General features: G+C 49.7%; 2 protein-coding genes across 10 annotated transcripts; one reads left to right on the top strand and one right to left on the bottom strand.

Moving 5' to 3' along the window:
• Nucleotides 1-402: 402 nt before the first annotated feature.
• Nucleotides 403-16,539, bottom strand: NPRL2 (NPR2 like, GATOR1 complex subunit). 8 transcript variants are annotated; one of them, XM_037904281.2, is made up of 12 exons: nucleotides 16,346-16,539; nucleotides 14,808-14,999; nucleotides 14,402-14,493; nucleotides 13,170-13,338; nucleotides 10,715-10,823; nucleotides 9,750-9,886; nucleotides 7,168-7,265; nucleotides 6,829-6,865; nucleotides 5,979-6,072; nucleotides 4,204-4,321; nucleotides 2,552-2,694; nucleotides 403-1,140 (listed from the first exon to the last, which is right to left on the bottom strand). In XM_037904281.2, the coding sequence occupies exons 1-12, from the start codon at nucleotides 16,433-16,435 to the stop codon at nucleotides 1,073-1,075; spliced, it is 1,347 nt and encodes a 448-aa protein (XP_037760209.2). In that variant the 5' UTR covers nucleotides 16,436-16,539; the 3' UTR covers nucleotides 403-1,072. The 8 variants fall into 8 exon arrangements, 6 of the variants coding, with proteins under 6 accessions (XP_037760209.2, XP_037760208.2, XP_007061894.2 ...); XM_037904280.2 differs by having other exon boundaries at nucleotides 16,289-16,508; XM_007061832.4 differs by having other exon boundaries at nucleotides 14,808-14,893; nucleotides 16,289-16,483.
• Nucleotides 16,532-27,714, top strand: LOC102937122 (transmembrane reductase CYB561D2). Of its 2 annotated transcripts, none has more exons than XM_007061833.4 (4): nucleotides 16,532-16,670; nucleotides 19,863-20,207; nucleotides 22,259-22,296; nucleotides 24,371-27,714. In XM_007061833.4, the coding sequence occupies exons 2-4, from the start codon at nucleotides 20,081-20,083 to the stop codon at nucleotides 24,872-24,874; spliced, it is 669 nt and encodes a 222-aa protein (XP_007061895.1). In that variant the 5' UTR covers nucleotides 16,532-16,670; nucleotides 19,863-20,080; the 3' UTR covers nucleotides 24,875-27,714. The 2 variants fall into 2 exon arrangements, with proteins under 2 accessions (XP_007061895.1, XP_043408258.1); XM_043552323.1 differs by lacking the exon at nucleotides 16,532-16,670 and adding an exon at nucleotides 19,660-19,683.

Genomic DNA, 27,714 nt, shown 5'->3' with positions numbered 1-27,714 from the left:
GACTGGACCAGATTTGTGAGAGTGGAGTTGTGGAGTGGGGTTGTGGTGCCATTCACTCAAATTTGGCCTCCCCGGGCTCCTGTTATGACGGCTGGGCCAAACCTGAGTGGCTCCAGAGGTTGCAGTGCCTGGAGCAAGGAGACGAGCCCAGCCCGCAACATGGGACAGGAGTTGCCATTCCACCCTTTGAAGCATTCTCGTGACCCAGTTTTGGGGCCCAACCCACAGGTTGGGAAGCTTTGCATTCTAAAATGGAGGGTTAACCATCTCCCCTCCTACACACCGCCCCATAACCAAAGCCAGACTAGTTCTAAGCGATGACCTTTTAGTCCCATTAGAACACCAGCTCCCACCCCCAGTTTCCATCCTCCACGAAGCCGGAAATTCACCAAAACTTCAAAATGCAATTTGAACAGTTTTATGATGATTCACTCACTCAGCCCCCAGCCTCCCTTTACCTAACCTGGCTACTGCACTCCTACAGCACCCTCTGCTGCTAGATCCACAGAAGAGAAAGAATAGGTGTTTCATTCCCAGCTGCAAATCCTGGGAGGCTGGAGAAGAAATAGATGGGGCAAAATTATCAGTGCTTCTGAGAGTAGAAAGGAAACCAGCCCCCTTCCCTTTTAATACAATGACTCAGGTGTTCCACATGTAGATTCTATGTGCAGCAAGTGGACCCCCTCCAACAATCCCCAATAGAGCTATGACAGTGTTTCTATGTGACCTAGACTGGCAGCAGGAAGGCCGGCACAGACACCGTGGAACCAATCATTTCAACAGCACATGGCAAAAAGCAACTGGCCAGCACGCACTGTTTGCTTTGCACTGAGACGTGGGACCTATGCTTTGCCATCGTGGAGGAATGCAAAGACATCCGACCCGAGTTCAATCTCTTTCTCCAAGCAGCGTTAGGCTGACATACGCAACACACTCTCCACTAGAGGAGCCAAGTCACTTGAAAGAGCCACAGTCGGGGGTCTCAGATCCATCTCCGAGATGTGGACAGCTCAGCCATCCTTTTCCAGTGTTCTTTTCTCTGCGGTGCTGCTGGTACTTCCCCAAGAGAAATTCACTTCCAGCAAACAATGATGTTGGGATCATTCTCCAGTCTCTCATCCAGCTCTCGGTAGCTCATGCCTGAGGAAGAAGTAGAGAACAACATCTCTGGCACTAACGTGAGTCCACCCTGCCAACCAAAGTCCCTGTTATTGCTGATGGGGGGGAAAGGCAGGCAGAGGGGTGACAAGTCAAGATTAGAATGCCTGATTATGTTACGTTGAGTCCTCAACTCTCATGCTCCAGCCATTGGGTCTTGGTTTGAGCTGAAGAATGGCCAACAGTGAATGCACAGATTCTGGATTTTGTGTCTCCCAGCTTGCTCACTGGAAAAGTAGCTCTAAAACAGAGACCTAGACCAGCCAGATACCACGGTTTGATCCTGGCTATCTCGGCAATTACCATTTCAGTGCTGATGGCCATGTCTGACAAAAGGAAGACTCAATGTAGACTGGCCCTGTGCCAGCTTTCCCCTTTCTGCTTTGCCAACCTCTCTCAATCCTCATCTCTGACACCCCCACCTATTGCAATCTTGCCCACAAAACTCCTCACCTCTGACGCCCATTTCAGTTTTAGCCCTTTCCAGAGAACATCCTCCCTCGCTGGTACAGCCAGTGATCTCAATGGCTCATGCATCACTCCCCCTCACCTTTAACTTCCCTTTGCCAAGCCTTCTCTTAGGCTGTTCCTGAGCAGACAGTCCAGTGACCCAAACAGCCCAGCGGTTGAGATATGGACAGCTATTCCTTCAGTGGGGATCTAATTGAGACCACTAAGTTCGTGCCAGGTGTGGGGCGTACCAATTTTAAATCCAAATCTCCAGAGGACAAAAGGTTAATCCGATACCCTTCTGAGGCGCTCAGCTCTCAAATCCCCTCCTACAGCCAGCTCCCTCTCCAAAACACACCTTTCCATTAAGCCTTTCAGCAATCGCCACGAGATTCCTTCTGCACCTCTCTCTAGCACACGGCTGAACTGTTTGTTCCGCATCTGTTCTAGACTTTAAGTTTCTATGACCTGCAGGGACCCTACTGTGAACACTCCAATATTTTGCTGCCTAAACAGGATTCAAGAAAGGGCCAGGAAAAAAAAAAAATCAATGGGTTCTGCTGAAAGGGTCTCCTGAGACGGAACCTCTTCTGGGGCCCTGAGTTCCCACTGTTAGGGCCCTGCACAGACGGAAAATGGCTCTCAGCTAGGTTTGTTACAAGGTGAAGTTGGGCAACGTCTGCAAGTTATTTCATTTGACCAAGTGGGTTTGTCTGATGCCTTGCAACTCCTGCATATTGCTGCAACTCATCCAAATTGCAAGAACAAAATCCCTCCCACAGCAGTACAGAGCCGAATACAATGACTACAGCTCATAGGTGCTACTGCAGTGCAAATCACAGAGTACCAAATGTTACGGACATTGAATTAACACCCCCCATCCACTGCTGAGCCATGCTTGGTCTCTTCTCCCTCACTCACACACAAAGGTGGGTTCCTGTACCTGTTTTACAGCAGATCTCATCATAGCTGTGGCAGCCTGTGTACAGCCGGGCTGGGTGACTTTTCTCATCCCGCACTATCTTCACAGGATACTTCTGGAGCCGTCTGATGAGGCCCTTCATCAAACCAAACTGGACGAGCTTCCTGAGAGAAGAAGGAATTGCTCTCAGAAGGGCTGCCATCCCAGGAAACCTAGAGTTGGAAGGGTGTGTTCACCTGCCACATGGTCTCAAATGCCAGTGGGGTTCAGCTCCAACACAGCCTCTCCTCCCACCTCCTCGAGCCAAGTCAGAATGCTGAGCAGGTGACCTACCAGCATGTTTGGAGGTTACAGAGAATATCAGGGTTGGAAGGGACCTCAGGAGACCATCTAGTCCAACCCCCTGCTCAAAGCAGGACCAATCCCCAACTAAATCATCCCAGCCAGGGCTTTGTCAAGCCTGGCCTTAAAAATATCTAAGGAAGGAGATTCCACCACCTCCCTAGGTAACACATTCCAGTTTCACCACCCTCCGAGTGAAAAAGTTTTTCCTAATATCCAACCTAAACCTCCCCCACTGCAACCTGAGACCATTACTCCTTGTTCTGTCATCAGCTACCACTGAGAACAGTCTAGATCCATCCCCTTTGGAACCCCCTTTCAGGTAGTTGAAAGCAGCTATCAAATCCCCCCTCATTCTTCTCTTCCGCAGACTAAACAATCCCAGTTCCCTCAGCCTCTCCTCATAAGTCATGTGTTCCAGTCCCCTAATCATTTTTGTTGCCCTCCGCTGGACGCTTTCCAATTTTTCCACGTCCTTCTTGTAGTGTGGGGCCCAAAACTGGACACAGTACTCCAGATGAGGCCTCCCTGATGTCAAATAGAGGGGAATGATCACGTCGCTCAATCTGCTGGCAATGCCCCTACATATACAGCCCAAAATGCCGTTAGCCTTCTTGGCAGCAAGGGCACTCTGTTGACTCATATCCAGCTTCTCGTCCACTGTAACCCCTAGGTCCTTTTCTGCAGAACTGCTGCCTAGCCATTCGGTCCCTAGTCTGTAGCAGTGCATGGGATTCTTCCGTCCTAAGTGCAGGACTCTGCACTTGTCCTTGTTGAACCTCATCAGATTTCTTTTGGCCCAATCCTCTAATTTGTCTAGGTCCCTCTGTATCCTTCCCCTACCCTCCAGCGTATCTACCACGCCTCCCAGTTTAGTGTCATCTGCAAACTTGCTGAGGGTGCAATCCACACCATCCTCCAGATCATTTATGAAGATATTGAACAAAACCAGCCCACACCAATGGGGAGGACTTCACTTTCTGATGGCCCAGCAGCTCTAACTGCTGGGTCATGGGGTGAACTATAATCTCAGTACAATTCTGAAAAAGGAAGGCGCTAGAGCATGAAACAGTCAGGAAACCTGGGCTCCGCTCCTGCCTCTGCTGCAGCTTCGCTGTGAGAGCCTGGGTAAGTCACTTTGCTGATGTGCCTCAGTTTCCCCACCTGTAAAGTTGGGTAAATGATACTGAGGGGTACACTCTAAGCCAGCTCTAGCCATGGGCTTCCCACATCACTGAGCCATTGGCATTCATCTGCGCTTTCACTGGCACACAGCGATGTCATGGCCTCATCCTCAGAGCTTCCTTCGGAAAGGGGATGCAGCCTCAGACCTTTCATCCACTCTCTGGAGCTGCAGGGTGTAGCGGCAGATGAGGTCTCGCACCGTCGTGCCGGGGCTCAGCCCACAGTAGAGCTGGAAGACGTCTCTCAGACTGGCTCGCTTATGACCTGTGGGGAAGAGACACACCCTGAAGTGACAAAACGGGGGATAGAGCTAAGGAGGAGAATGTCCTGGAGATTAACAGGGCCTGCCCAATCCCTGCGGGGAGGTCTCACTACCATCCCCAAGTTAAATGGTGGTGGAACAGTGTCAACACAGACATATGGAGCCGCCTTTGTGTGCTCCGCAGGTCATGCAGCTAGAATATTGCACCCATCTGAAGGGGGGAACGTTGGTCAGGACACGCAGCTTATCCTAGACTCTGAGATTGTGACATTCTACCCGGACACGTGGGACTTTACAAGACCCCAGTTTAGTATCTCAGCTGAAGGATGATGTCACCTAAAGTGTGAGTATCAGGACCAAGTCCTGCAATGGGACACATCATCCTCGCCTGGAGAAGTGCTCCCAACGCAGCTTCGCTCTTACCAAACTCATAGGAATGGGCAGACTGGATCAGAGCCAAGGTCCAGTCAGCCCAACCACCTGTCTCTGACAGCAGCCAGCACCAGCTGAGTCAGAGAGAGATGTAAAAACTCTGCAATAGTTGATTTGGGATCATGTGAGGTGCAGATTAAATATCATCCTGGTCTCTAATAATTAAAGTTGTCTTAACACCTGAAGCACAGGGTTTAATATCCCTTCTAACCATGTTATCATAGTTAATTATGGTAACTGACTATTCTTGCCGTCCATATAATTATTCAATCCCTTTTTATATTCTGTTAAATTCTTGGCCTCCACAACATCCCGTGGCAGTGAATTCCACCATATAATTACACACAGTGGGAAAATGTATTTCTTTTCTGAATTTGCCACCTTTCAATTTTATTTGATGTCCTCTTGTTCTTGTGTTAGGACACAGGGGAGAATAGAAACTCCTCACCTCCCTTCTCTAGGCCATTTGTTATTCTATAGACTTCTATCGCGTCCCTCTTCGTCATCTCCTTTCTAAGGTGATGACCCCAGATTTTCTATTCTCACTCTTCTCTGAACCCCTCTGATTCTGCCTTTTGGAGCTGGGGTGGCCAGAACTATATACACCACTTCAAATGAGGCTTTACCACTGATTTATATAAAGACTTTAGAATAGTCTATTATTCTCCACCCTATTCCTTATGCCTCCAACCATCTGGTTTGCTTTTTTAACTGCAGCTGCCCACTGAGTAGAAGTCTCCATTGATCTGTCTACAATGATGCCCAGGTCCCTTCCTTGAACTGATACAGTTGACTTAGAACCCTGGCAGGCATGGAAGTAGTTAACGTTTTCCCTTCCACTGTGCATTACTCTGCATTTATCAACGCTCAGTTTCATTTACCATTTTGATGCCCACTCACCTCGCTTGGTTAGGTCTCTCTGAAGTTCTTCCCAGCCATCCCTGATCTTGACTAACCCAAATAACTTTGTGGCATCTACAACTTTTGCTGCCTCAATACTCAACCCCTTTGTCAGATCATTAACACATTAACACAGGACCTAGTACACAAACTTGAAGGCCCCGCTACCAGCCTTTTGCCATGAGCAAACTCCAGGGAGAAAGAGCCAATGCTGAACTGTTGGTTTCCCAGTCCCTAGCAAATCTCTGGAGGAATCAGAAGGCCATGACGGCATATCCTGGGCCAGCACAATCTTATCATATCTAGCTCAGTTCAGGCCTGCTATACCTTGCTTGGTGACATAAGAGAGACATTCTTCTTGGAGGCATTTATCATCCACCAGATCCTGGACTTTAGGTGTGGTACAGTATACATTTGAGTACTGGTAAGGAAAGAGAGAGAGAGATGAAATTCCTATTAACCAGAGGCTGCAGAGTTTTAGCTCTGGGCCTAGGATTTAAGCCAAACAACACTAGAGACTCCAAGACAAACAATTTGGTGGAGCCAGCCAAGGAGAAGCACCTGCAGCACACCACCACAGAGCAGCGTAACTGGCATGTGAACCAAAGCACTGTGCTGTCCTGGAAGAATTACCCTCTATAGAGCATAGGGTGCAACTGCATGTCAGAAGCACAAGATTCTTCCCCTTTCTAAATCTGGCATTGTCAGCCAATGATTCTGCTCGACCGAATTCTACAGCCACTGCTGCGCCAGGCCTACAGTTCTGCTTATACCCATGTGCGTGTTAGAGCAGATGCGTCCTGTATGCAGCCATCTCCACAACAGTACCAGAAACCAGGTGCTATTAAAAGGATATGGGGAAAAACATAGCAGGTCCCATGTATCCAGATGGCCCAGCTCCAGTCATACTGCCAAGGACAACAGCAGAGCTGCAAGTCAGTACTAAAGCTTTACAACCCTATTGCAGTTCTTAGTACCAGCCTAGCACTCCCATACTGGTTTTGTCCTAGGTCTTCTCCCAAGAAGGGGCTGTCTGTCCACTAGCGAGGTAGTTTTGTGCTGTGCCTAACATGGGGCCAGCAGACTCCTTCCAAGAGAGACCAGATCTCCAGAGGTGAAAGGTCACACGTGCCAGGCTAATAATGGGCTGGAATCTTTCGCTCCTAGCCATACCCACCTGAAGTATGGAGACCAGAGTCACCACCCCATAGTATCTGCAAGACACACAATGAAACATTAGAAATCACCGATTATAGATTCAAACACCAGCCTCTTCCCTAGTGAATGCACAGGTTTTATTACTCTCCACTAGCTGCAGGCTGGGTTTTCTGTAGTGCTCCCTCTACAGGGAACTCTGCAGGGAATTTCTTCTAAATTCAGAATCCCATGTGTCAAAGGGATCAGGATGCAGGGCTAAAGTCAGAACTGGGGGCAAGAAGGGTGGGTATATGGATCTGTGTGAGTGTTCTGGTCAGGGACCCTTCTCCTTCCCGATGCCCTAGGTCTTTGCACTTACAGCAGGTTCTGGATAGCAATTCGCACCAAATTGAGCTCCACGTCAGCTTCAGCAGAGATTTTCTGGATGTGTCGAAATCCATCAATGTATGGCAGGATCTAAGGAGGCAGCACGTGAGAGCGATCAGACCAAAGAGTGGAACATCTGCACGAGAAACCCCCTATAGAGACATCAAGGGGAGCGTGCGTGTGAGGGAAATCTAGTGTGTTTTCAGATTGATAATGACAGGTTTCAGAGTAGCAGCCGTGTTAGTCTGTATCCGCAAAAAGAAAAGGAGTACTTGTGGCACCTCAGAGACTAACAAATTTATTTGAGCATAAGCTTATGCTCAAATAAATTTGTTAGTCTCTAAAGTGCCACAAGTACTCCTTTTCTTTTTGCAGATTGATAATGTAATCTATGACCACAAACAATTAAATGACTCAATTATCATTGCATGGTTATTGCATGTGGTCACTATGGGGCAGAGTTATGGTTGTTTAGGTACCTTAACTGTGCATTAGTTACACTGATATGTTTGGATTTCTCTTGAGTTAACCTTAGCTCTATGTTTCCTGTGTTTATAATGTTTGGTTTGAGGAAAGTCACAACATCCCTGCAATGTTTTTTACCCATAAGTGACCGATACATACTCTCAATGGTATCTCTGTCTTAAGGTAGCTTTTTTAACATGAGACAGTGATATGGTTCTGTGCACCAGACACGTGCACTTCTAACATCCAAGAACTCTTGTATCCAACTTCAAAATCACATTTACTGGGAAGAGCAAATTATATCATTATAGAACTGAACTTAAAAGGTACAGGCCACCTTGGGCCAGATTTTCCAGTAAACGTGGTCCATGCACAAAGGGTCAATGAGACCATCAGAAGAGATTTAACACGGACACTAGATACCGTGCTGTCATAAACATACAGCTAAGGGTAGCATAACATCCCTCCTTTACCTGTAAAGGGTTAATCAATCATAGAATATCAGGGTTGGAAGGGACCTCAGTAGATCATCTAGTCCAACCCCTGCTCAAAGCAGGGCCAATCCCCAATTTTTGCCCCAGATCCCTAAATGGCCCCCTCAAGGATTGAACTCACAACCCTGGGTTTAACAGGCCCATGCTCAAACCACTGAGCTATCCCTCCCCATTAACCTAGTTTCAGAGTAGCAGCCATGTTAGTCTGTATTCGCAAAAAGAAAAAGGAGTACTTGTGGCACCTTAGAGACTAACAAATTTATTTGAGCATAAGCTATGAAAGCTTATGCTCAAATAAATTTGTTAGTCTCTAAGGTGCCACAAGTACTCCTTTTCTTCTTTCTATTAACCTAGTTGGCACCTGACCAGAAGGACCAATGGGGAAAGAAGATACTTTCAAATGGGGGGGCAGGGAGGGGGAGGTTTTTGTTTGGGCTTTTGTTGTTCTCTACCGAGACAAAGAGAGAGACCAAGCAAGTAATCCAACTCCCACTGAATGATACATCTAAAATTACAGAAATAGTAAGTAATAGCAAGGAAATGTGTTAGATTATCTTTTGTTTTAGCTTGTGAATTTCCCCTAGGCTAAGAGGGAGGTTTATTCCTGTTTTTTTTTTTTTTGTAACTTTAAAGTTTTGCCTAGAGGGGAATCCTCTGTGTTTTGAATCTGATTATCCTGTAAAATTACCTTCCATCCTGATTTTACAGAGGTGCGTTTTTACTTTTTCTTTATAATAAAGTTCTGCTTTTAAGAACCTGATTGGTTTTTAGGACACTAAAAACCCAAGGGGCTGGTCTGTGCTCCCCTTGTTTACTCTCAAACCTCCCCAGGAACAGTCAGGGGAAGGGACTTGGGGGGATATTTTGGGGAAACAGGAACTCCAGGTGGTCCTTTTCCTAAATCTTTGTCAAACTCGCTTGGTGGTGGCAGCGATACCATTCCAAAGACAAGGAAGAATTTGTGCCTTGGGGAAACTTTTAACCTAAGCTGGTAGAAATAAGCTTAGGGGGACTTTCATGCAGGTCCCCACATCTATACCCTAGAGTTCAGAGTGGGGAGGGAACCCTGATAAGTGCTGAATGAGAATACAGGACAACCTCACTATAAACACATGCACCTCTGTATTCCATCCCTGTTTGGAAGTGTCTGCAACTGGAGAGCAGAGCTCCATGCTATTTAACACTTTGTTAACCAGCCCTAGTCACTGGATGGACACTTCCCCATAAAGGACATCTTTGCTTGATTTGGACAGTGTTAGCAACAGTCATTGCCATTTATCACATGTTCACTGGGAATGGTTCAGCAGAGGCATACCACTGCAATCAGCAAAGTCTTCTCCACAAAAGGGATCAAGCTCCCCAGTCCTAGGACCCTGGGAAGGCTGGGCTGCTACCCAATAGCATTCTCCTTCCTCTTGTCTCCCAAGCAAGGGATTTATAGCCCCAGGAAAGGACTACGGGTTGCTGAGCTGTGGTTAACCCCTTGTTCACTGGGCACCAGGTAGTGCAACAGCCCTGTCACATCTCCATTCAGCTAACTGAGTCGCTGGGATGGGAGATGACCCCATTAGAATGTCCCCCCATGCTCAGCCCTGCCCGGATGAAGCAGACAGACCTGTTGAGTGGTGAGATCCCACTGGGCATTGAAGAAATCATCCTTGTCCAGGGTGAAGACAGGCACATCGTACTCTTGCACAATCGGAGGGTCTGGCCGCTGCTCGATCACTTTCAGGTGAATGGTGTTCGATTCATCTAGGGAGGAGGAGATGAAAGCACTCGGTTTTGCTAGCAAACACCTGCTGTGTCTCTCAACTTTCCCAACCAAAATCAGCCCTGGTGTAACAGTGCAAGTACCACCCAATGAACAATGGGAACTGCACCCGCTGCTGACATCAGGGCAAGATTTGACCCTCAGATGCCAACCTCCCAATCCATCCTCTGTGCAAGACTCTGTTACAGCAATCTGGTCCAGCGGTTCTCAAACTTTTGTACTGGTGACCCCTTTCACATAGCAAGCCTCTGAGTGTGACCCCCCCCTTATAAATTAAAAACACTTTTTTATATATTTAACACCATTATAAACACTGGATGCAAAGCGGGATTTGGGGTGGAGGTGGACAGCTTGCGACCTCCCATGTAATAACCTTGTGACCCCCTGAGGGGTCCAGACCCCCAGTTTGAGAACCCCTGATCTGGTCAGTACAGAGATGCTGCCCTTTTCTTCCCAGCAGTAGCCAATTCCGCTGTAATCACAGCCCATTAGCACTCCAGGGATGGCAGAGGCAATAAGGGAGCAGTGCACTCCCCCAGCGCATCTAACTCCCTTCTCTCCCCTGTGCTCCTCCCCCATGAAGGTCACACAAGCTACACTTCAAATACCACAAAACAAAACAGCTCAAGGGTGGGGTACAGGTGGAGCTGCAAGTTGGACCCTCCACCCCCAAGCTACAAACACTATATCAGCCAGCTCCTCTGCCTCAGACAGGATCCCCTAGTGGGGTGATGCTAAGGGACTCATTGTGAGGCTGGGAAGGGACAGAGAAAGAGACTACATTGCAGCTGAATGTCCAACGAGCCTACCTATTGGCAAGGTACATTTCCCAGTGGCGTTGAGTTCCTCCAGGAGGATAGTCATTATTGGCACCAGCTTTTGTTTACTCTCTTCATTGGAGATGAAGCCACTTTCCAGCTAGGAGAGAACAAGGTCAGTGTCATTGCCTCTCAATAGCAGCAAGCCACCTCGCATCTCTCTATAAAGCTGCCATGGAGCTGTTATGCAGGCAATACGATAAGGAAACCCCACTGGTATTTTTTCCTTTGTTCTTTTCTTACTTATAGTCTGATCCTGGAAACCTGTCACTCACCTAATTAATGACAAATCTCCCCTTTAAACCATGATGTGTTATACAGGATCAAGTGGTAAAATCCTGGCTCCAGTGAAGTCTCAAACTCCCATCGACTTCAATGGATTTCATCTAAGGAATTATTTTTTAGGGCCGTAAGCAAGCACAGAGGCCTGAAAGGATGTTTTTAACTTGAGAAATATTAAGAGTATCAAGTCTGGTTTTCCATGGCTTTGTTGGCAGATCTGTGGGAATGATCAGGGATGTTTACCATGGGCTGTTAATACCTTACTTGAAAGTGTAAGCTTCTATTCAAAGTGTTGCTAAGGAAGAAACAACACAATTGGGTCCCTTGATCCTAAACAACACACATCGTCACCTGAACTACAAGCTTCCCTATACAGTCATTATGGTCATGTGCATGATTCTCAAAGTGCATAGTTTATACCATTTACTGTTAAAAAGGAAATTTTAAATTAATGAACTCACAGTTAATAGAAACAAACCATCCCCATATTATTTATTACCAATCAATCACTAAAACTGGCTGACTTAAAATAGTCTTATTTTTAACAAAAAGTGGCTGGAGTTTCTCCATTATGAGAACTCAGTTTCCCAGAAAATAGACCAGAGAAAATAGTGAGAAAGACACTACCTGACATTTCAATTTGTTTAAAAACAAACAAACAAACAAAAAGTGAATGGGCGTGGCATTATGTGCTTTTTAATTAACCATTGGAACAGTTTACCAAGGCTGGCGGTGGATTCTCCCTGTTTTTAAATCAATGTTGTCTGTTTTTCTAAAAGCTCTGCCCTAGGAATGATTGTGGGAAGGTCTCTGGCCTGTGTTATACAGGAGATCAGACTAGATGATTAGAGCAATCCAGTCTGGCTTGGAATCTATGAACAACAATAAGGCCTTGCCTACACTGCCACTTTATAGCGCTACAACTTTCTCGCTCAGGGGTGTGAAAAAAAACACACACACCCCCCGGGCGCTGCAAGTTACAGCGCTGTAAAGCTAGTGTAGACAGTGCACCAGCGCTGGCAGCTACTCCCCTCGTGGGGGTGGTATTTTTACAGTGCCGGGAGAGCTCTCTCCCAGTGCTGGTGCCGCAACTACACAGTCACGTTAAAGTGCTGCCATGGCAGCACTTTAACGCTGCTAGTGAAAACACACCCTAAAGTGCACCCGTGCACACACAATGTAAGAGTTGGGGTTACAGACACACAACCCTGACTATAAAAACACTTAACAGCACAACCACAGCATTCTCTTAACATGTTTTTATATGTAATTACGTAAAAAAAGTGGGAATTTGCTGTAATATTTTTATGATCCCATGTGTGCCTCAGTTTCCCCTATAAAAACAACAAGGAGTCCGGTGGCACCTTAAAGACTAACAGATTTTTTTGGGCATAAGCTTTTGTGGGTAAAAAACTACTTCTTCAGATGCATGGAGTGAAAATTACAGATGCAGGCATTATATACTGACACATGAAGAGCAGGGAGTTACCTCATAAGTCAATATATAATGTGTCAGTATATAACGCCTGCATCTGTAATTTTCACTCCATGCATCTGAAGAAGTAGTTTTTTACCCACGAAAGCTTATGCCCAAAAAAATCTGTTAGTCTTTAAGGTGCCACCGGATTCCTTGTTGTTTTTGTGGATACAGACTAACACGGCTACCCCGATTCTAGTTTCCCCTATGTTTTGCATGGTTACCCAATGTGGGGAAAAAGGACTATTTGCTCTCAGGGCAGGCTGGGAGACACAGGTATGAATGTGGCCTAGCTGTCTGAGCACAAATGGGTCATTGGAAAAGGACTGGCTGACACCAGCCCCATATCAATGGGAAATCTGAGATGAGAGTGGAAAACCTAGTCACCAGGACACTGACACCTAGCAACCAATGATCCTGAGGGAGATGGATTTCCCCACCTCACAGCAGGGAAGCTGAGCAGAGACTCCCAGCTCGATAACAAAGGACTGGGAAGGTTCAATCTAAATAGACGATCAGACCGCGTGGCCTACCCTGTGTAGGTAGGACAAGACCTCTTGGAGGTCTGGCACATCAAAGGGGTTTCTCCTAGAGATTGTTCTAAAGCTGGAGGGGTGGGGGAAACATAGCACCAAACCTGTGGATCCGCATTAGGTATTGAACGGGTGCATCATTGCCACATCTGACCTCTAAGGTGGTGAGATAGCCAGCCAGTTTCTTCACAATGGGTTCCAATGCACAAGTCTTGGCTCTAGCATCACAAACAAAGCCCAGATTGAAGAGCAGAGCATTCCGGCTGTATTTTTTGTGCTCGATACAAACCGGGCAGCCAATCAGCTTCTTCTCCATAGCAGTCCTATCAAAGAAAAACAGGCACAAGCCGTCAACTGCGATTGTTCTGGAAGCACTGGTCAGAACTCCATAGTGAAGGATTTTGCTTTTAAAATAGACACTCCTTTGCTTTGTATGAAAAATACAAACGGATCCTCCTCAAACTTACAGCCCTTACTCCGAGCCCAGAATGAACTTTCTGAGAATTTACAAGTAAACGCGTTCATCAGTTTACGAGTGAGAGTCATTTAAGAAATTTAGCATCTGTGCCAGGCTTTGTCCTGAATTCTCTTAACAGAAAAACGCAGATTCTTCAAAGTTTCCATGTAGTTAAAATTCATTGAAATCTTGTGCACAGACTGTAATTAAATTATTAAAAATGGTGATTGCTCATTGCTATGATTATACAGGCTACAAACAGGTTCAGGCCACCAGCTCATGAATGAAGTGGGGCCAAAGTTAACAACCGCAACTCACAAGAATGGGCCTCTGTTCTTTATTTTTCTCCTTTAGCAATCTAGCCTTTTGCCTCTTCAGAAGGTCCCTGTTCCCCTATAAGCACTGACGGCATGGTTTCAGCAGCACTTGTCTTGAACAGCTTGATTCCTGCTGGACCTGCCAAGCAACAAGCTGTGGGCCTCATCTCTTAGCTAGGACTGGTGAAAGGTGATTGGAGTCTCTCCTATCCAGGTCTATTTATACACAGAGCAGCTACTGCTCAAGCAGTGGCAAAGAAAGCTTCTCTCAACCCACATGCCTCCCCCTTGACCTGAAGGTGCCATCACTAGAGGTGAAAGCAGAGATTAAAATCTCCATGCTCCAGTCCATCCTTGGCCTCTCTCCAAGACAGAAGAAAGGGGTCCCAAGGAGCACCAACTGTAGTGGTGGGTTTTGTGACATGGAAACTTGTCTCCTGGGAACTGGACCAAGATCCACAAGTCATATCACGCAGGCCACCAGTCAGCTATCAGATGGGTACAGCGGTCAGTCACCTCTGGGCTGAGTAGGGTGAAAAGCCTTGTCCAGTTCTGTCTGGGGAGCCAGAGCTCTGCTTCGAGACTGTGGGTGCAGTTCTAGGTGGTACTCACACTGTGATGAGCTTGTTCTGCAGCTCGGGTTTAGTGATGATGTACACCTGGACTGTGTCAAAGAGTTCTCGGGATATGAAATCCTCTGGGACCTGCATGGCCAAGGAAACAATAAAGTATCACTGAAGAGCCAAGAGACATAACCCCACAGTCTCATAAGAAACCCTAGCAACAGGATACAGGCATGATAAGGAGAGCGAGCACCTGTGAAAAGTCACTTTTGTAGAGAGACACAAGATGTCACAGTATAAAATGTCACAGTTCAGCTGAAGACACACACAGGGCCCTTGACTCATGGGGCCAGCATTGGCTGGGTGCTGGAGACAGCATAGACTGAATTCCCTCAGTTCATTGCCTGATTGAATACCCAACAGACCCCTGCCCCAAATACTCTGGCATCACTGACCTGGTAGGTTATTTTAGGCCCCAGCGTTGGGTGGAATTCACTGAAGAAGATGCACTCAATTCTGCTGCTGCTGTCCATGGTTATTGCTGCAAGAGACACAACACAGAACTGACGCTTACCAAAAGACCAATCGAGTAGATTCTCTTTGGATTCTCTTCCCTTGGTCTTTTCCTTCCTCTCCCACGGAGAACGCTAGTGCAATAAAAATAATACAAACCTTACATTAATGCAAATTTTCAAATCACAAGACTCATGTGTTCCAAAGCTGAGTTACAGCAGCTGTAAATCTGGCCTACGTGATATATACTAACTCTGAAGTTAATGCCATGTGTGATAATACACATGCATTAGAGGGACAGGTAGCGTATAAAATATCCCAGCCTTTGACACAGCACTAGCATGGCTTTATGCACTGAATTCCAGTGCAATCACCATACTAGTGGCTGAGCCCTATCTCATTAACAAAGTCACTTTACATCAAAACAGGCCTTTGCCTCTCCTTCCAGTCCAGCAGTTACTTATGTGAAGCAACACTTTAACACACCTACTGCCCACTGGAAGTTGACTGTACATGCAAAATATAAATTATTCCCTGACTTCTACATGATTAAAACATGAACTTGAAAGGTGACCTGCAAAGGTACACAAAAATGGAATAGAATTATGATATCATAAAAGGCAAGAGTGAAAGTTTAGCAACTGCAAGAGAAAGGAGTCTTAGTCAGAATATTTAAATCTTTTTTTCCTCAGGCGCAGGGACAGGGGCATGGGTTGAATTTTAGGCATAAATATTAAAAAAAAAAAAATCAAAGTTTGCTTTTGTTGAGTATTAAAGTTTAATATGAGCTTTTTGCAAAGATTCATGTTGCAAAGCGCAAACTCGCAAGTTTTATGGACCATGAACATAAAGGTAAAACTGAAGTTAATGTTCAAATGCAAATTAACATCCACAGAATATTTCCCTCCCCCTTAGCAACACTTCCTTTGCTCAGCGCTACAGCTGCTAATACCTAAAACTTCTATACCATTGATCATCCCAGGGTGTCAGCACATTAGTACAGCTGGGTGAATATCGTCACCCCACTGTACAGAGAGATAAAGCCTGCTTAAGAGCATACAGCAAGCTGGGGAAGGGGACTCTGGAGTCCCGGCCCTGTGAGCTAGCGACTGAACTCCCTTCCCCACGATGGGGATAGAACCCAGGAGTTCTGGTTCCCACCCCCTCCAGACCCTCTCCCCTCCCAGAGCCAGGACAGATCCCAGGAGTCCTGGCTCCCGCCCAGGCTGAGCGCACACCCTGGGCTCTCAGCTCTGGGTGGCGCAGGGGTGCCCGTGCTCTAGGCGTAGGGGGAAGGGAACTGTCCACGTGACGTGCGCTAGAAGGGGGGTGGCAAACAGCCGCGCCCAGGCGACCCTACAATAACCCGGCGCAGGGCCCCAGCCTTTGCAACTCAGCCGCAGACACGAAACCAAGCACCTACCCCACTTCGCACATGCGCACACAGCCGCCGCCTGAGCCAGCGCAGGAGCCCTCTTACCCGAGCTTTTCGACAGGTGCATGCGCACGCTAGCAAAGGGTCACGCCCCGCCGGCCGATCTACGCATGCGCACTGAAGGCTCGCCCGCATAGGACTAGAACGGCCCTCCTTTTGTCACATGTTCCTGGAGCATGAAGGCGAAGCCGCCGTGACAGGAGGACGGGTGGGTCTTACGGATGATAGACAGAAAAGTTTAGCCACTCAGAGGCGCTAGAAGGCGGGTCAATATAATGAGGGACAGCAGAACCCACCCAATCAGGAGGTGGGGGTAGTTTTTCCTGCTTGTCTCGCCGAGTTCTCGCAGATGCTGGTGCCCAAGGATCAGGTGAGGCTCCCTGCCCCCGCGGCAGCCCGCGCCCAGAGGCGGGGGAGCCTCTCCCCGCGTGCGGGACCCTCCTCCGCTGCGCTGAGGGGCTGGCACCAGGGGCCCGGCAGTGGGCGGGGCTCGGGGCGTGCAGCCCTCCCCGTCGCAGGGCCAGCCAGCAATGCCCTCGGGCCCGTGCGGGGCTGGTGAGGAGCCGGGTGGCCTGGGGCGTGTTGAAACGCCCGGCCTCGTGGCTGCTTCCCGCCCCCCAGGTGCTGGGTGTCCTGTGATCATGCCCCGTGCGGTGACGCTGGCCGGGTCCCGCCACAGAGCAGGTCCCCGAACCGGCTCTCTGGTGCCGTTGCCGGGTCCCCTCGGGGGCAGGTGGCTTGCGGAAAGGGTTGGTTATTGGGAGGCCTCTGCTCTCCTTCCACGCAGGGCTGCAGCGCTCTCCCTGGCCCACGCAACGTGTGGGTCGCCCCTGCACAGGGACGGGTTTGCACAGGAGGCGAGGCTGTGTGCCTGTGTCATCTTAAGCCGAGCGCTGCATGGCACACATCGCGTGGGCCCGAGCAGGCCTCTGGCTTTGCAGTTATTGGAGATCTGTTCATCTAGCACAAGGGTGGGCAAACTTTTTGGCCCGAGGGCCACATCGAGGTGTGAAACTGTATGGAGGGCCGGGTAGGGAAGGCTGTGCCTCCCCAAACAGCCTGGTCCCCACCCCCGATCCGCTCCCTCTCACTTCCCACCCCCCGACTGCCCCCATCAGAACTCCCCACCCATCCAAATCCCCCCCCCGCGGCTTGTCCCCTGACTGCCCCCTCCTGGGACCCCCTGCCCCTAACCACCCCCTGGGACTCCACACCCTATCTAACCCGCCCCCCCCGACCTCACCCCTCTATCCAACCGCCCCCTGCTCCCTGTCCCCTGACTGCCCTCTGGGACCCCCTGCCCCTTATCCAATGCCCTGGCCCCCTTACCATGCCACTCAGAGCAGCATGTCTGGGAGTTGCACTGCCCAGCCGGAGCCAGAGACGCTGTTGCGCTGCCCTGAATGAGCACACAGCCCTGCCGCCCAGAGCGCTGCCGGTGCGGCAGCGTGGCTGCGGGGAAGGGGGGACAGGATAGGAGGGTCTGGGGGCTAGCCTCCTGGGCCAGGAGCTCAGGGGCCGGGCAGGACGGTCCCGCGGGCCATAGTTTGCCCAACTCTGATCTAGCGTCACAAAAATAATGGCACCTTCTTGTCCCAGCTGGGTCTGATCCTACTCTGATTTCATGATCTGCTTCATGTGCATTTTGGAGTCACACTGATGACTTTACAGCCCTGTCAAGCCGTTTCAGGACTATAGGAAAAGGAGCCTTCTGCAGCATCAGCCGCGACTGGCTGCAGAATCTGTTTCACTGGGAGGATGTAAGAGGCAGGAAGGAGAAACCCAGCAGGTTTTCAGATTGCAGATGGAAATTGTAGCACTGACAGAAAACTTATCTTTTAGCTTGTAAACACAGCTCCCTCTATCTGGTGTCCTTGAGTGAGAACTAAATATGGACCATCATCATGATGGTACTCATTTTTCAGTGTCTAAATGCGCTTTGAAGCCAAGTTTCAGAGAGGTAACCATGTTAGTCTGTATCCGCAAAAAGAACAGGAGTACTTGTGGCACCTTAGAGACTAACACATTTATTTGGGCATAAGCTTTCGTGGGCTAAAGCCCACTTATCAGATGCAGTGACACAAGCTTTCTTGCTTGGCTGGAGCACCAAGCCTGCATGGCAGTGGGTGAGATGATCTGTGTATTAACTCCTCTCTGGAATGATTTACAGTTTGCATATTCTAAATCAGAGGTGGACAAACTACAGCCCGCAGGACCCTCCTGCCTGGCCCCTGAGCTCCTGGCTGGGGAGGCTCGCCCCCGGCCCCTTCCCTGCTGTTCCCTCTCCTGCGCAGCCTCAGCTCACTGTGCCACCGGCGCAATGCTCTGGGTGGGGGGAGGCTGCGAGCTCCTGGGGCAGCGCAGCTGCAGAGCCCGGCCTGACCCGGTGCTCTGTGCTGTGCGGCTGTAGCGCCGCCAGGCACCGGTGCTCCAGACAGCGCAGTAAGGGGACAGGGGGGTTGGATAGAGGCCAGGAGAGTTCAAGGGGGTGGTCAGGGGCCGGGGATAGAGTTTGGGGCAGTTGAATGGGGGCAGGGGTCCAGGGAGGACAGTCAGGAAGGAGAGGAGGGGTTGGATGGGGCAGTGGGGGACTGAGGAGTCCGGGGGCGACAGGGAGCAGGGGGCGGTGGATGGGGAGGGGTCCTCTGGGGGCTGTCAGGGAACAGGGGGGGTTGGATGGAGTCCCGGGGGGGCCATCAGGGGATGAGAAGCGGGGGTGTCGGATAGGGGTTAGGGGCCAAGCCATGCCTGGCTGTTTGGGGAGGCACAGCCTCCCCAACCGGCCCTCCATACAATTTTGGAAACCCGATGTGGCCCTCAGGCCAAAAACGTTTGCCCACCCCTGTTCTAAATACACACTGCCACTGTTGTGCAGTGCATGGGGCACCGATCTGTGTTCAATAGACAGAAATGTGATAGCACCATAATTGCCTTGCAGTGGTATAATACATCGGCTTGCATCTTTGTCTCCATTATCCTTCCTCTGTTGGATGAAATAGAGCTGATCTGCTCCAGCTAGGTGTATCAATTTCTTCTACTTGTCGAGCTCCTCTTGATCTCGTCTGAATTTTTGGAACAAAGGGCCGTGTGTTGATGCTCCATGTTCAATCAGCTGATTCCCACAGAATTGTTATAACATCCCCCTAAACCAAGCTGTTCTCTCTTGTCTATCAACAGGCCAGTGACAAAGTTCAATGCTTTTAAAGTCAGTCCCGCTAGCTCCTTCCAGGCTGAGCTGTTCAGCATGTGCCCTCCTGCATGGCATTCATATTGTCTTGTTGTTGATGCATATTTCTTTCAGCGGCACACCTGACATTTTTCCAATCGTGTGGAAAGACCTGCCCCACCCTGCTAGGGGCCTGAACACTTCCCATTGCTTATGAGTGAGTGAAGAAGCAGCCAGTATCTGCAGCTTATAAACTGCCTTGGCAAACTTCAGGAGTCTCATCCTCCAGATTCACTGGTGGGATCTCGTGTGAGCGCTCTGTGGTATAATGATAATTTCCACCCCTTGTTGTTCTTTGGGACTTAACTTTATTTTTCTCATTTTTCTGCTTTCTAGATAATCCGTGGATGCCCAGGAAGGACAGCAGTGAATTTCTTGCTTTAAGTCAGGAATGGTCTATGGTGCTTCCTTGTTGGATCTCTCCCTTGCCTGGATGTCTTGGGAAAGCTAATACCTACCAGGCTGCTAATACCTACCAGACAGCCTGTGTAGCCAGTGAGAGTTGAATGGTGTAAGTACTGCTGCTGTGGGGCAGAAGACAGGCTCATCTCACAATGGCTCTGACCATCGAGACAGAGTCACGGATCTATCGCTCCCTGCGAGCCGTCTCCGGCATCACTGCCCACCTTGTCTCACTTGGATTCACCATCTTTGTGGCCGTACTGGCCAGACCTGGGTCAAGTAAGTAGAAGCCAGTGGGGGGCAGAGCTACTGGACATCATCCATGAATAAATACATGTGTGGGATCAATTTTAGTGCTTCTGAAAGTGATGGGCTGGCTAGTGCCAGAGGATGCATGCAGATCTTATGTAAACTCCCCAGGTACCTCTGCCACCTCTGTGGCTATTTGAATCCTGCCCCTGTCTGCCAGCGCACATTAATCCTGACCTGCAGCATCCTACCTAAAGCTTCTGCTATTCTAGTCGTGGGGCTACCGCTCAGCCAATGCACCTCACTCGTGGTCTGCTGCATTCCCAGCTACCTATCGCTAGGCCTTTTGCAATCACAGACTCCTACTCCTTCTCTTGGCTGTTTTTATAATGTGGAGGATGAGATTCCCCAGCCCCACTTTCAGTGATGACTGAAGAGGTATGTTACAAACAAGTGGATCACCCCGCTGCCTTCCTTCAACCATAATGGTTTTGCTGACCACCATTGCGCTGTCAATTTGAAATAAAGAGTTTAAAATAGTCCCCATCTGCCCCTTGGTCCCCCAGTGCCTGTTTTTGCAGATCTGGTCAAATTTCACAGTGTGGTTCCCTGGGTAGAAAAAACCACCCAAATGCGTGAAAGTGATGAGACACATGTGCTGTCAAAGGAATTAAACAAACTGAAAACACAATAAAAACAACGAGGAGTCCTTGTGACACCTTCGAGACTAACACATTTATTTGGGCATAAGCTTTCGTGGGCTAAAACCCACTTCATCAGATGCATGGAGTGGAAAATATAGTAGGCAGGTATAAATACACAGCACATGAAAAGATGGGAGTTGCCTTACCAAGGGGGAGTGGGGTCAGTGCTAACGAGCCAATTCACTTAAGGTGGAAGTAGGCTATTCTCAACAGTTGACAAAAAGGGGTGAATACCAAGGGAGGAAAAATCATTTTGTAGTGCTAATGAGGCCAATGTAATCAAGGTGGCCCATTTCAAACAGTTGACAAGAAGGTGTGAGTATCAGCAGGGGGAAAATTAGTTTTTGTAGTGACCCATCCACTTCCAGTCTTTATTCAGACCTAATTTGATGGTGTTCAGTTTGAAAATGAATTCCATGTCTGCAGTTTCTCACTGGAGTCTGTTTTTGAAGTTTTTTTTTGTCGAAGAATTGCCACTTTTAAGTCTGTTGTTGAGTGTCCGGGGAGACTGAAGTGCTCTCCTACTGGTTTTTGAATGTTCTAATTCTTGATGTCTGATTTGTGTCCATTTATTCTTTTGCATGGAGACTGTCCGGTTTGGCCAATGTACATGGCAGAGGGGCATTGCTGGCACATGATGGCATATATCACAAGGGCCACCTTGGTTACATTGACATCATTAGCAGTACAAAAATGATTTTTCACCCCTTTTTGTAAACTGTTGAGAATAGCCTACTTCCACCTTAAGTGAATTGGCTCGTTAGCACTGACCCCCCCCCCCCCCCTTGGTAAGGCAACTCCCATCTTTTCATGTGCTGTGTATTTATACCTCCCTACTGTATTTTCCACTCCATGCGTCTGATGAAGTGGGTTTTAGCTCATGAGAGCTTCTGCCCAAATAAATTTTAGTCTCTAAAGTGCCACAAGGACTCCTCGTTTTTGCTGATACAGACTAACACGCTGAAACCTGGAAACACACTGTGTTTCTTTCTAATCAATTTCAGTTATAATCTGTCTAGTTAAGGCACTTATGGCCTCTACTGCTGTAGTACCTGAGTGCCTCACAATCCTTCATGTTATTCCCACAACACCCCACCAGCCAGATGAGGCACAGAGCAAGAGTGACTTGCTGTTGGTCATGCAGGAAATCCGTGGCAGAGCAGGGGATTAAAGCCAGGTTTCCCAAATGCCAGGCTAGCGCACTGACCCCTGGACTATCCGATCTTAGGTGGCTGCATGTGCTAATGGTGGGTTAAAATACAGAGTGATTTTTGAGGTGATACCTCTAGCAGGATATGTTTTTCAGCAATACGTTAGTTTTTGGCACACCGGATGGCTAGTCTGAAAGGGCTCATTCCTCTCTCTGTTTCATTCCAGGCTTGTTCTCTTGGCATCCTTTCTTAATGTCGCTTGCGGTAAGTCGGACAAAAGAGCTCCATGTTACCTGCCTCCTTCCCTGTAATCTGTGCTCCAGTAGCCAGTGGTAACTGCATCCTCTCGGGGCCTGGGGTTGCTCACAATGGACGCAGTGCAGTGTTGCCCTGCATCTCGTCACGTCATTGTAGTGCGTAGCGGGTGTAAAATGTTGTTGAGTCAGAATGGCAGCATTGTCTACCCACTTTGCACTGGCTTGAATGATAACACAAGGCACCGGTGGTGCTTGGAATCCCACTTAGCTGATTCCCCACCCCTTGTCCTCGCTCTTCCGTGTGGGTATCATCTTTCCCAGGCTGGAACCAAATCTGTTTAGCTCTTCAAGCATCTCTCTTCCTCTCTCAGCACCACCGCCAGGCTCCTGAGGAGTTCAGGGCTAGTGGGCTAAGTCTGGTCCAGGCATCTGGCCAGGTGTGGTAGGCTGATGGCTGCAAGCAAGTTCTAAACCACACGTTCTTTGCCAGCATGGAGAGAAAAATTGTAACCAATGAGGACACTGTTCCCTCTAATTTTTCCCACCCATATGTGAAATGAATTGTTATGTGCACCAATATGGAGGTGTTGTGTGACACATCACCTCCATATTGGTGCACATAACAAAGTTCATGTGGTGGGGGTGGGGCCAAGGGGTTCAGAGTGTGGGAGGAGGCTCAAGGCTGGGGCAGAGGGTTTGGGTGCAGGGAGTGGGGGTTGGTGAGGGCTCCAGCTGGGGGTGCAGGCTCTGGGGTGTGGCCAGGGCTGAGGCGCTCAGGGCTGGGGCAGAGGGTTAGGGTGCGGGGGGCTGAGGGCTCTGGGCTGGGGCCGGGGATGAAGGGTGTGGGGTACAGGCTGTCCCGGGGCTACAGTGAGGAGAGAGGACTCCCCGCAGCATTACCTGGGCTGCGGGGGAGAGGCGCTTCTCCCCGCCGCAGCAGGTCCAGGGCTGGGTTGGGGCAAGGGAAGGGGCACCTTTCCTCTGGCCGCAGCAGGTTCTGGGCTGGGCTGGGGCCAGTGGGAAGAGACGCCTCTCCCTGCTGTAGTCCTGAGCGCCTGTACAGTGCTTAATAGGCTGCTGCACGGCCGCACAGCTTAGAGGGAACTTACATTGGAGGCTCAGGACTCTGCACACCTGTGAAACTTCCGCCCTAAATATTCTAGCATTACAACCTCTAGTTACCATTTCTGCAGCCAGGACTGCATGCAGCCTCTGACGGGGAGGCCTCGTAAAACCAACAGAACTAACCTGCATGTCTCAGCCAGCTCTTCTTTCTTATGCGGCCTTTTCCTGGGCACGCTTTGCATCACTCAACAGCCACCTGCTGCAGGGGGGAGTTGGAAAGGCTGGTGGTAATGCTGTAGCATATGAGAGTTGTAGGGGTGGCGGGAGCAGTGGGTTACATCCCGTGTTAGTGGGAGATGCCTAATTCAGAGCCATGATATTGAGGAACGTAACAGAGCCTGTGGAGACCAGCTGTACTGAATTTGTGTATCTTAAGCACTTATCACCTTAGTGTCTGGGCCCCATATGGCCATGAATGTATTTCCCCTCCCAGCTCCCCTGTGAGATAGGGGACAGATGGGGAACTGAGTCCCAGAGGGACTAAGGACCATGTTCTTAAAGGTATTTAGACACCTAACTCCCATTTAAATCAATAGGAGTTAGATGACTTTAAAAATATGGCCCTAAATGACTTGCCCAAGGTCACGCAGGAAGTGCCTGGTGGAGCAGGAAATTGAACTGAGGTCTCCAAGCCCTGGACTAGCCCCCTACTCACTGGACCATCCTTCCCTGGGTGCCCACACAGTACTGGCTACTCTCCCAAAGCCCTGTTTCATTGTGCTGCAGGGCTCAGTGTAAAACCTGAACCGGCCTCTCAGGAGGGAGGCAACCGTTCCTTTGGTTGTTCCAAAGTCTTGGTTGGCTATTGGGAGGGGCCGTCTCCAGGATGTGATGCTAAGGGTGAGGACAGTTCTCTGGCTTCCGTGGGGCCGGGGAGAGAAAGCGCCACTGCCAGCATTAGCCTGACTGCTGCCGTGTCGTGTCCATGACGAGCTTTTTCCCTTTGTCCCCCTCAGTTCTCCTTTTTGATGACGGAAGCCCTGCTGGTCTTCTCCCCGGAGAGCTCGCTGCTCCGCTCCTTCTCTCGCAAAGCCAAGGTCCGCTTCCACTGGGCCCTGCAGCTGCTGGTCCTCCTCTGTGCCCTGCTGGGCCTGGCCATCATCAGCTACAACAAGCACCTTAATGGCAAGGCCCACTTTGTCACCTGGCACGGCCTGACGGGGTTGCTGACCGTGCTGTACGCCAGCATGCAGTGCACAGGCGGCGTTGTTCTCCTCTACCCCAAGCTGATGAAGAACTGGACGCTGGCCAAGCTCAAGGTCTACCATGCCACATCGGGGCTGGTGGGTTACCTCTTGGGCTGTGCCAGTTTGATGCTGGCCATGTGCTCCTTGTGGTTTACCACCACAGTGACTGGTCTTTCCTGGTACCTGTCAATGCTGTGCCCCATTCTCACCAGCCTAGTTATCATGAACCAGGTGAGCAATGCTTATCTCTACCGCAAAAGGATCCAGCCCTGAGGTACCACACTGAAACCAATCTTCCCTGGGAATGCTGAAGGTGCCAAGCACTGTCCCTGGGGCATTGGACCTGGGAAGTCACCTGCATAGGGTCTCTCTGGAGCTAGCTTTCTAACTAACTCTATATTTTTAATACTGGAAATGTGTGTAGCATTGTGCCCACTCCATGAAGTTGCTCTTCCCTGAAGGCCGAGCAGCCCTGGGCAGGATGGTATAGTTGCCATCAGCGACAGTGCGTGTGACGGACAGCAGCAGTTTAGCTCATACGTGCTTTCGTGCTGAATGGTTTTCCAGCCACATGCAGGTCTAGTGGCTGGAACAGCTGGATGCTCATCAGCGGAGCCCCGTATGAACTACTCCACGCACAGGCTCCGTACAACCAGAGGCGAAAGGATTAAAGCTGGAATTCAGAGCTGCTTCCCCTGGGTGGGCTCAACGCTAGTGCAGACTGTTCTCATTGACACAGTACCAGGGCTGTATGGCGGGGGGGCAGGAATTTGTTATATCCCTTTGTGATTAGGCAGGTCTGGAATGTTCCCTTCCCCCTCCTCTTTTAGGAGTAAAGATCAGTAGTTCCTAGCAATGAGCAAATCTGCAGGGAGGGCTACCCTGGGTCCACACCCCTAATCCAGAAGGAGGCGCTGCAGTGCAGAGAAGAGGGGATCATAGGAGTAGAGATGGGTCGGGCACCAGCTGCCCTTGAGTAACACTGACCCCTCTGCCACAGGCGGGGGAGTCTGCCTTGGAGAAAGTGTAGGGGCACAGGCCTGGAAGGGCCACAGCTGCCTTCTCCCATGGGCAGAGGAGCCTTTCAGGCACCTCCAGGAGATTCTCCAAATTAAAGCTAATTGATGGTTGTTTCAGCACACCTTGGTGAAGTTTTGAGGCTGAGGGAATGAAGGCTGAGTAGTAACTAAGGAGCAGCCCTGGAGCAGAGGGGCCTGGGATCTCTATGAGCAAGACTAGAGCTGAGTGAAGCCAAGGAGAACACCTTGCCTGAGCTAGGGCTGTGCTGGGTGGGCGAGGCTCACACTGGGCAACCTTAGCATGGATCTCCTGGTAGAGCATGGGCTGGAAATCCAAGCTCTGGGAGTGGCAGAGCCATTCACCACCTTCCTGTGCACTTCAACTTTGGCTGCTCCTTAAAGCCACTCTGAGTGGAGCCAGCCAAGGGCCTTAGTTTCTGTGCTATCTGTAGAGCAGGGCTCCAGCCTTCTAGCAGCTGGGACCAGCTGCCAAGAGGGATCTCCCCACTGTGCCATTTGGGCAGCTCAGCTCTGCGGGGCTGGAACTGTTGCCCAGATGGTTTGGAGGGGATGGGAAGCTGGGACCTTCTCCATGGAAGATCGGAGAGTTGAGGGCTTGCTCTCTTGCTTTCTGGAGTACCTTCCATCCAGGGATCTCTCAGCACTTTGCAGCCTCCAATCAGTCCTTCCCACACACCTCATGGAGCAGTCAGTATTGTCCACCCCATTGTACAGCTGGGGAAACTGAGAAGGAAGTGACTTGTCCAAGGTCTCACAAGGAGCTGGTGGGCAGATCTGGGAATCAAGCCCAGCTCCTGAGGCTTATGCACCATCTTCTCCCCACTGTTCCTCTGACAGCCTCCTGGGCAAAGCTCAGGCCTACTGTTCCCTTCCTTGTGGTATGGGGGTGTGAGAGCAGCAGGTCTGCCCCCATTGTGTGTGTTACTGGGAGACAGTCCTGTTGTATGTACTGTAATGTATTTAGCCATATCATGTGGGAAAGGGCCACAGCCTCCAGGTCACTGAGAGATTGGGAGGGGGGACATATTGCACACCCGGTGCTATGGCCCGCAGGCAATGCCTGTCTTCTGAGGAAGGGGAGAAACGAGTTGGACTGAACCCTCTGTGCCTGGCAGGGAGGAAAGGACTTGGCTCCAAGAATGAGGGTACTAGAGACTTTGGAAGCAACTCCTGGTTTTATGCCTCTTGGGTAAAAGAACAAATGTTGGGTTAGGCCCTCCAAGGCCCAGCCCTTCTCTGGGAGAAGTCTGGGGCACGTGGGCTTGACTAGGGCTCAATTCCATCACAGCAGATGGGGGCCCTTCCTCGTGCCTGGAATAGCCCTGGTGAGGATTCCTAAAGGTGCACAATGGTGCTCTGCCGTGTTAGCTGCTGCGCAGTCCTCTTGGCCATTGCGTGAGCATGGAATGATCCTGGGAGCCCATTCACCTTTATGTTGCACTGACACATTCCTTCTGCTAAAGGGAGAGGGAGGAAGTGCCCCTCCTCTCTGTTAGCAAGGTCTGAGCAGCCTTGGTTCAGGATGCAGCCCTGTGGACTTTGCGGTGTGTGCAGCTCTCCTCCCTGGTTAAATGACACCCCCACCCCCACCCCGCTAGCAGGGAGGTCCTACCGACTGTAAAAGGTGCAGAAAGGGTTTGGAATACTTGTGGCACCTTAGAGACTAACAAATTTATTTGAGCATAAGCTTTTGTGAGCTACAGCTCACTTCATCGGATGCATGCATTTTTTTTCCACTGCATGCATCCAGTGAAGTGAGCTGTAGCTCTCGAAAGCTTATGCGCTAATAAATTTGTTAGTCTCTAAGGTGCCACAAGTACTCCTTTTCTTTTTGCGGATACAGACTAATACAGCTGCTACTCTGAAACCAGAAAGGGTTTGACTCCTGCTGGAGCCCAAGGAAGCTGCAGCCAGCCTCAGTAGCTGTTTCAATCCTCTTACTGAGGTGCATCATTTTCCCTCTGGGGGGCAGGGGAAGTGGGAGCAGAGCCTACTCAAGGAACATTAAGCTGGAGCCAGAGGTTTTTTTAATTAAAGATTTCAAGCAGCTGCAGCCTTGTCAGCTTTGTGCCA

This window comes from Chelonia mydas, chromosome 7 (assembly GCF_015237465.2).
Source record: "Chelonia mydas isolate rCheMyd1 chromosome 7, rCheMyd1.pri.v2, whole genome shotgun sequence".
Classification (NCBI taxonomy): Eukaryota; Metazoa; Chordata; order Testudines; family Cheloniidae; genus Chelonia; species Chelonia mydas.
The sequence above is the reverse complement of the archived record's forward strand: the minus strand, read 5'-3'. Positions and strand labels throughout refer to the sequence as shown.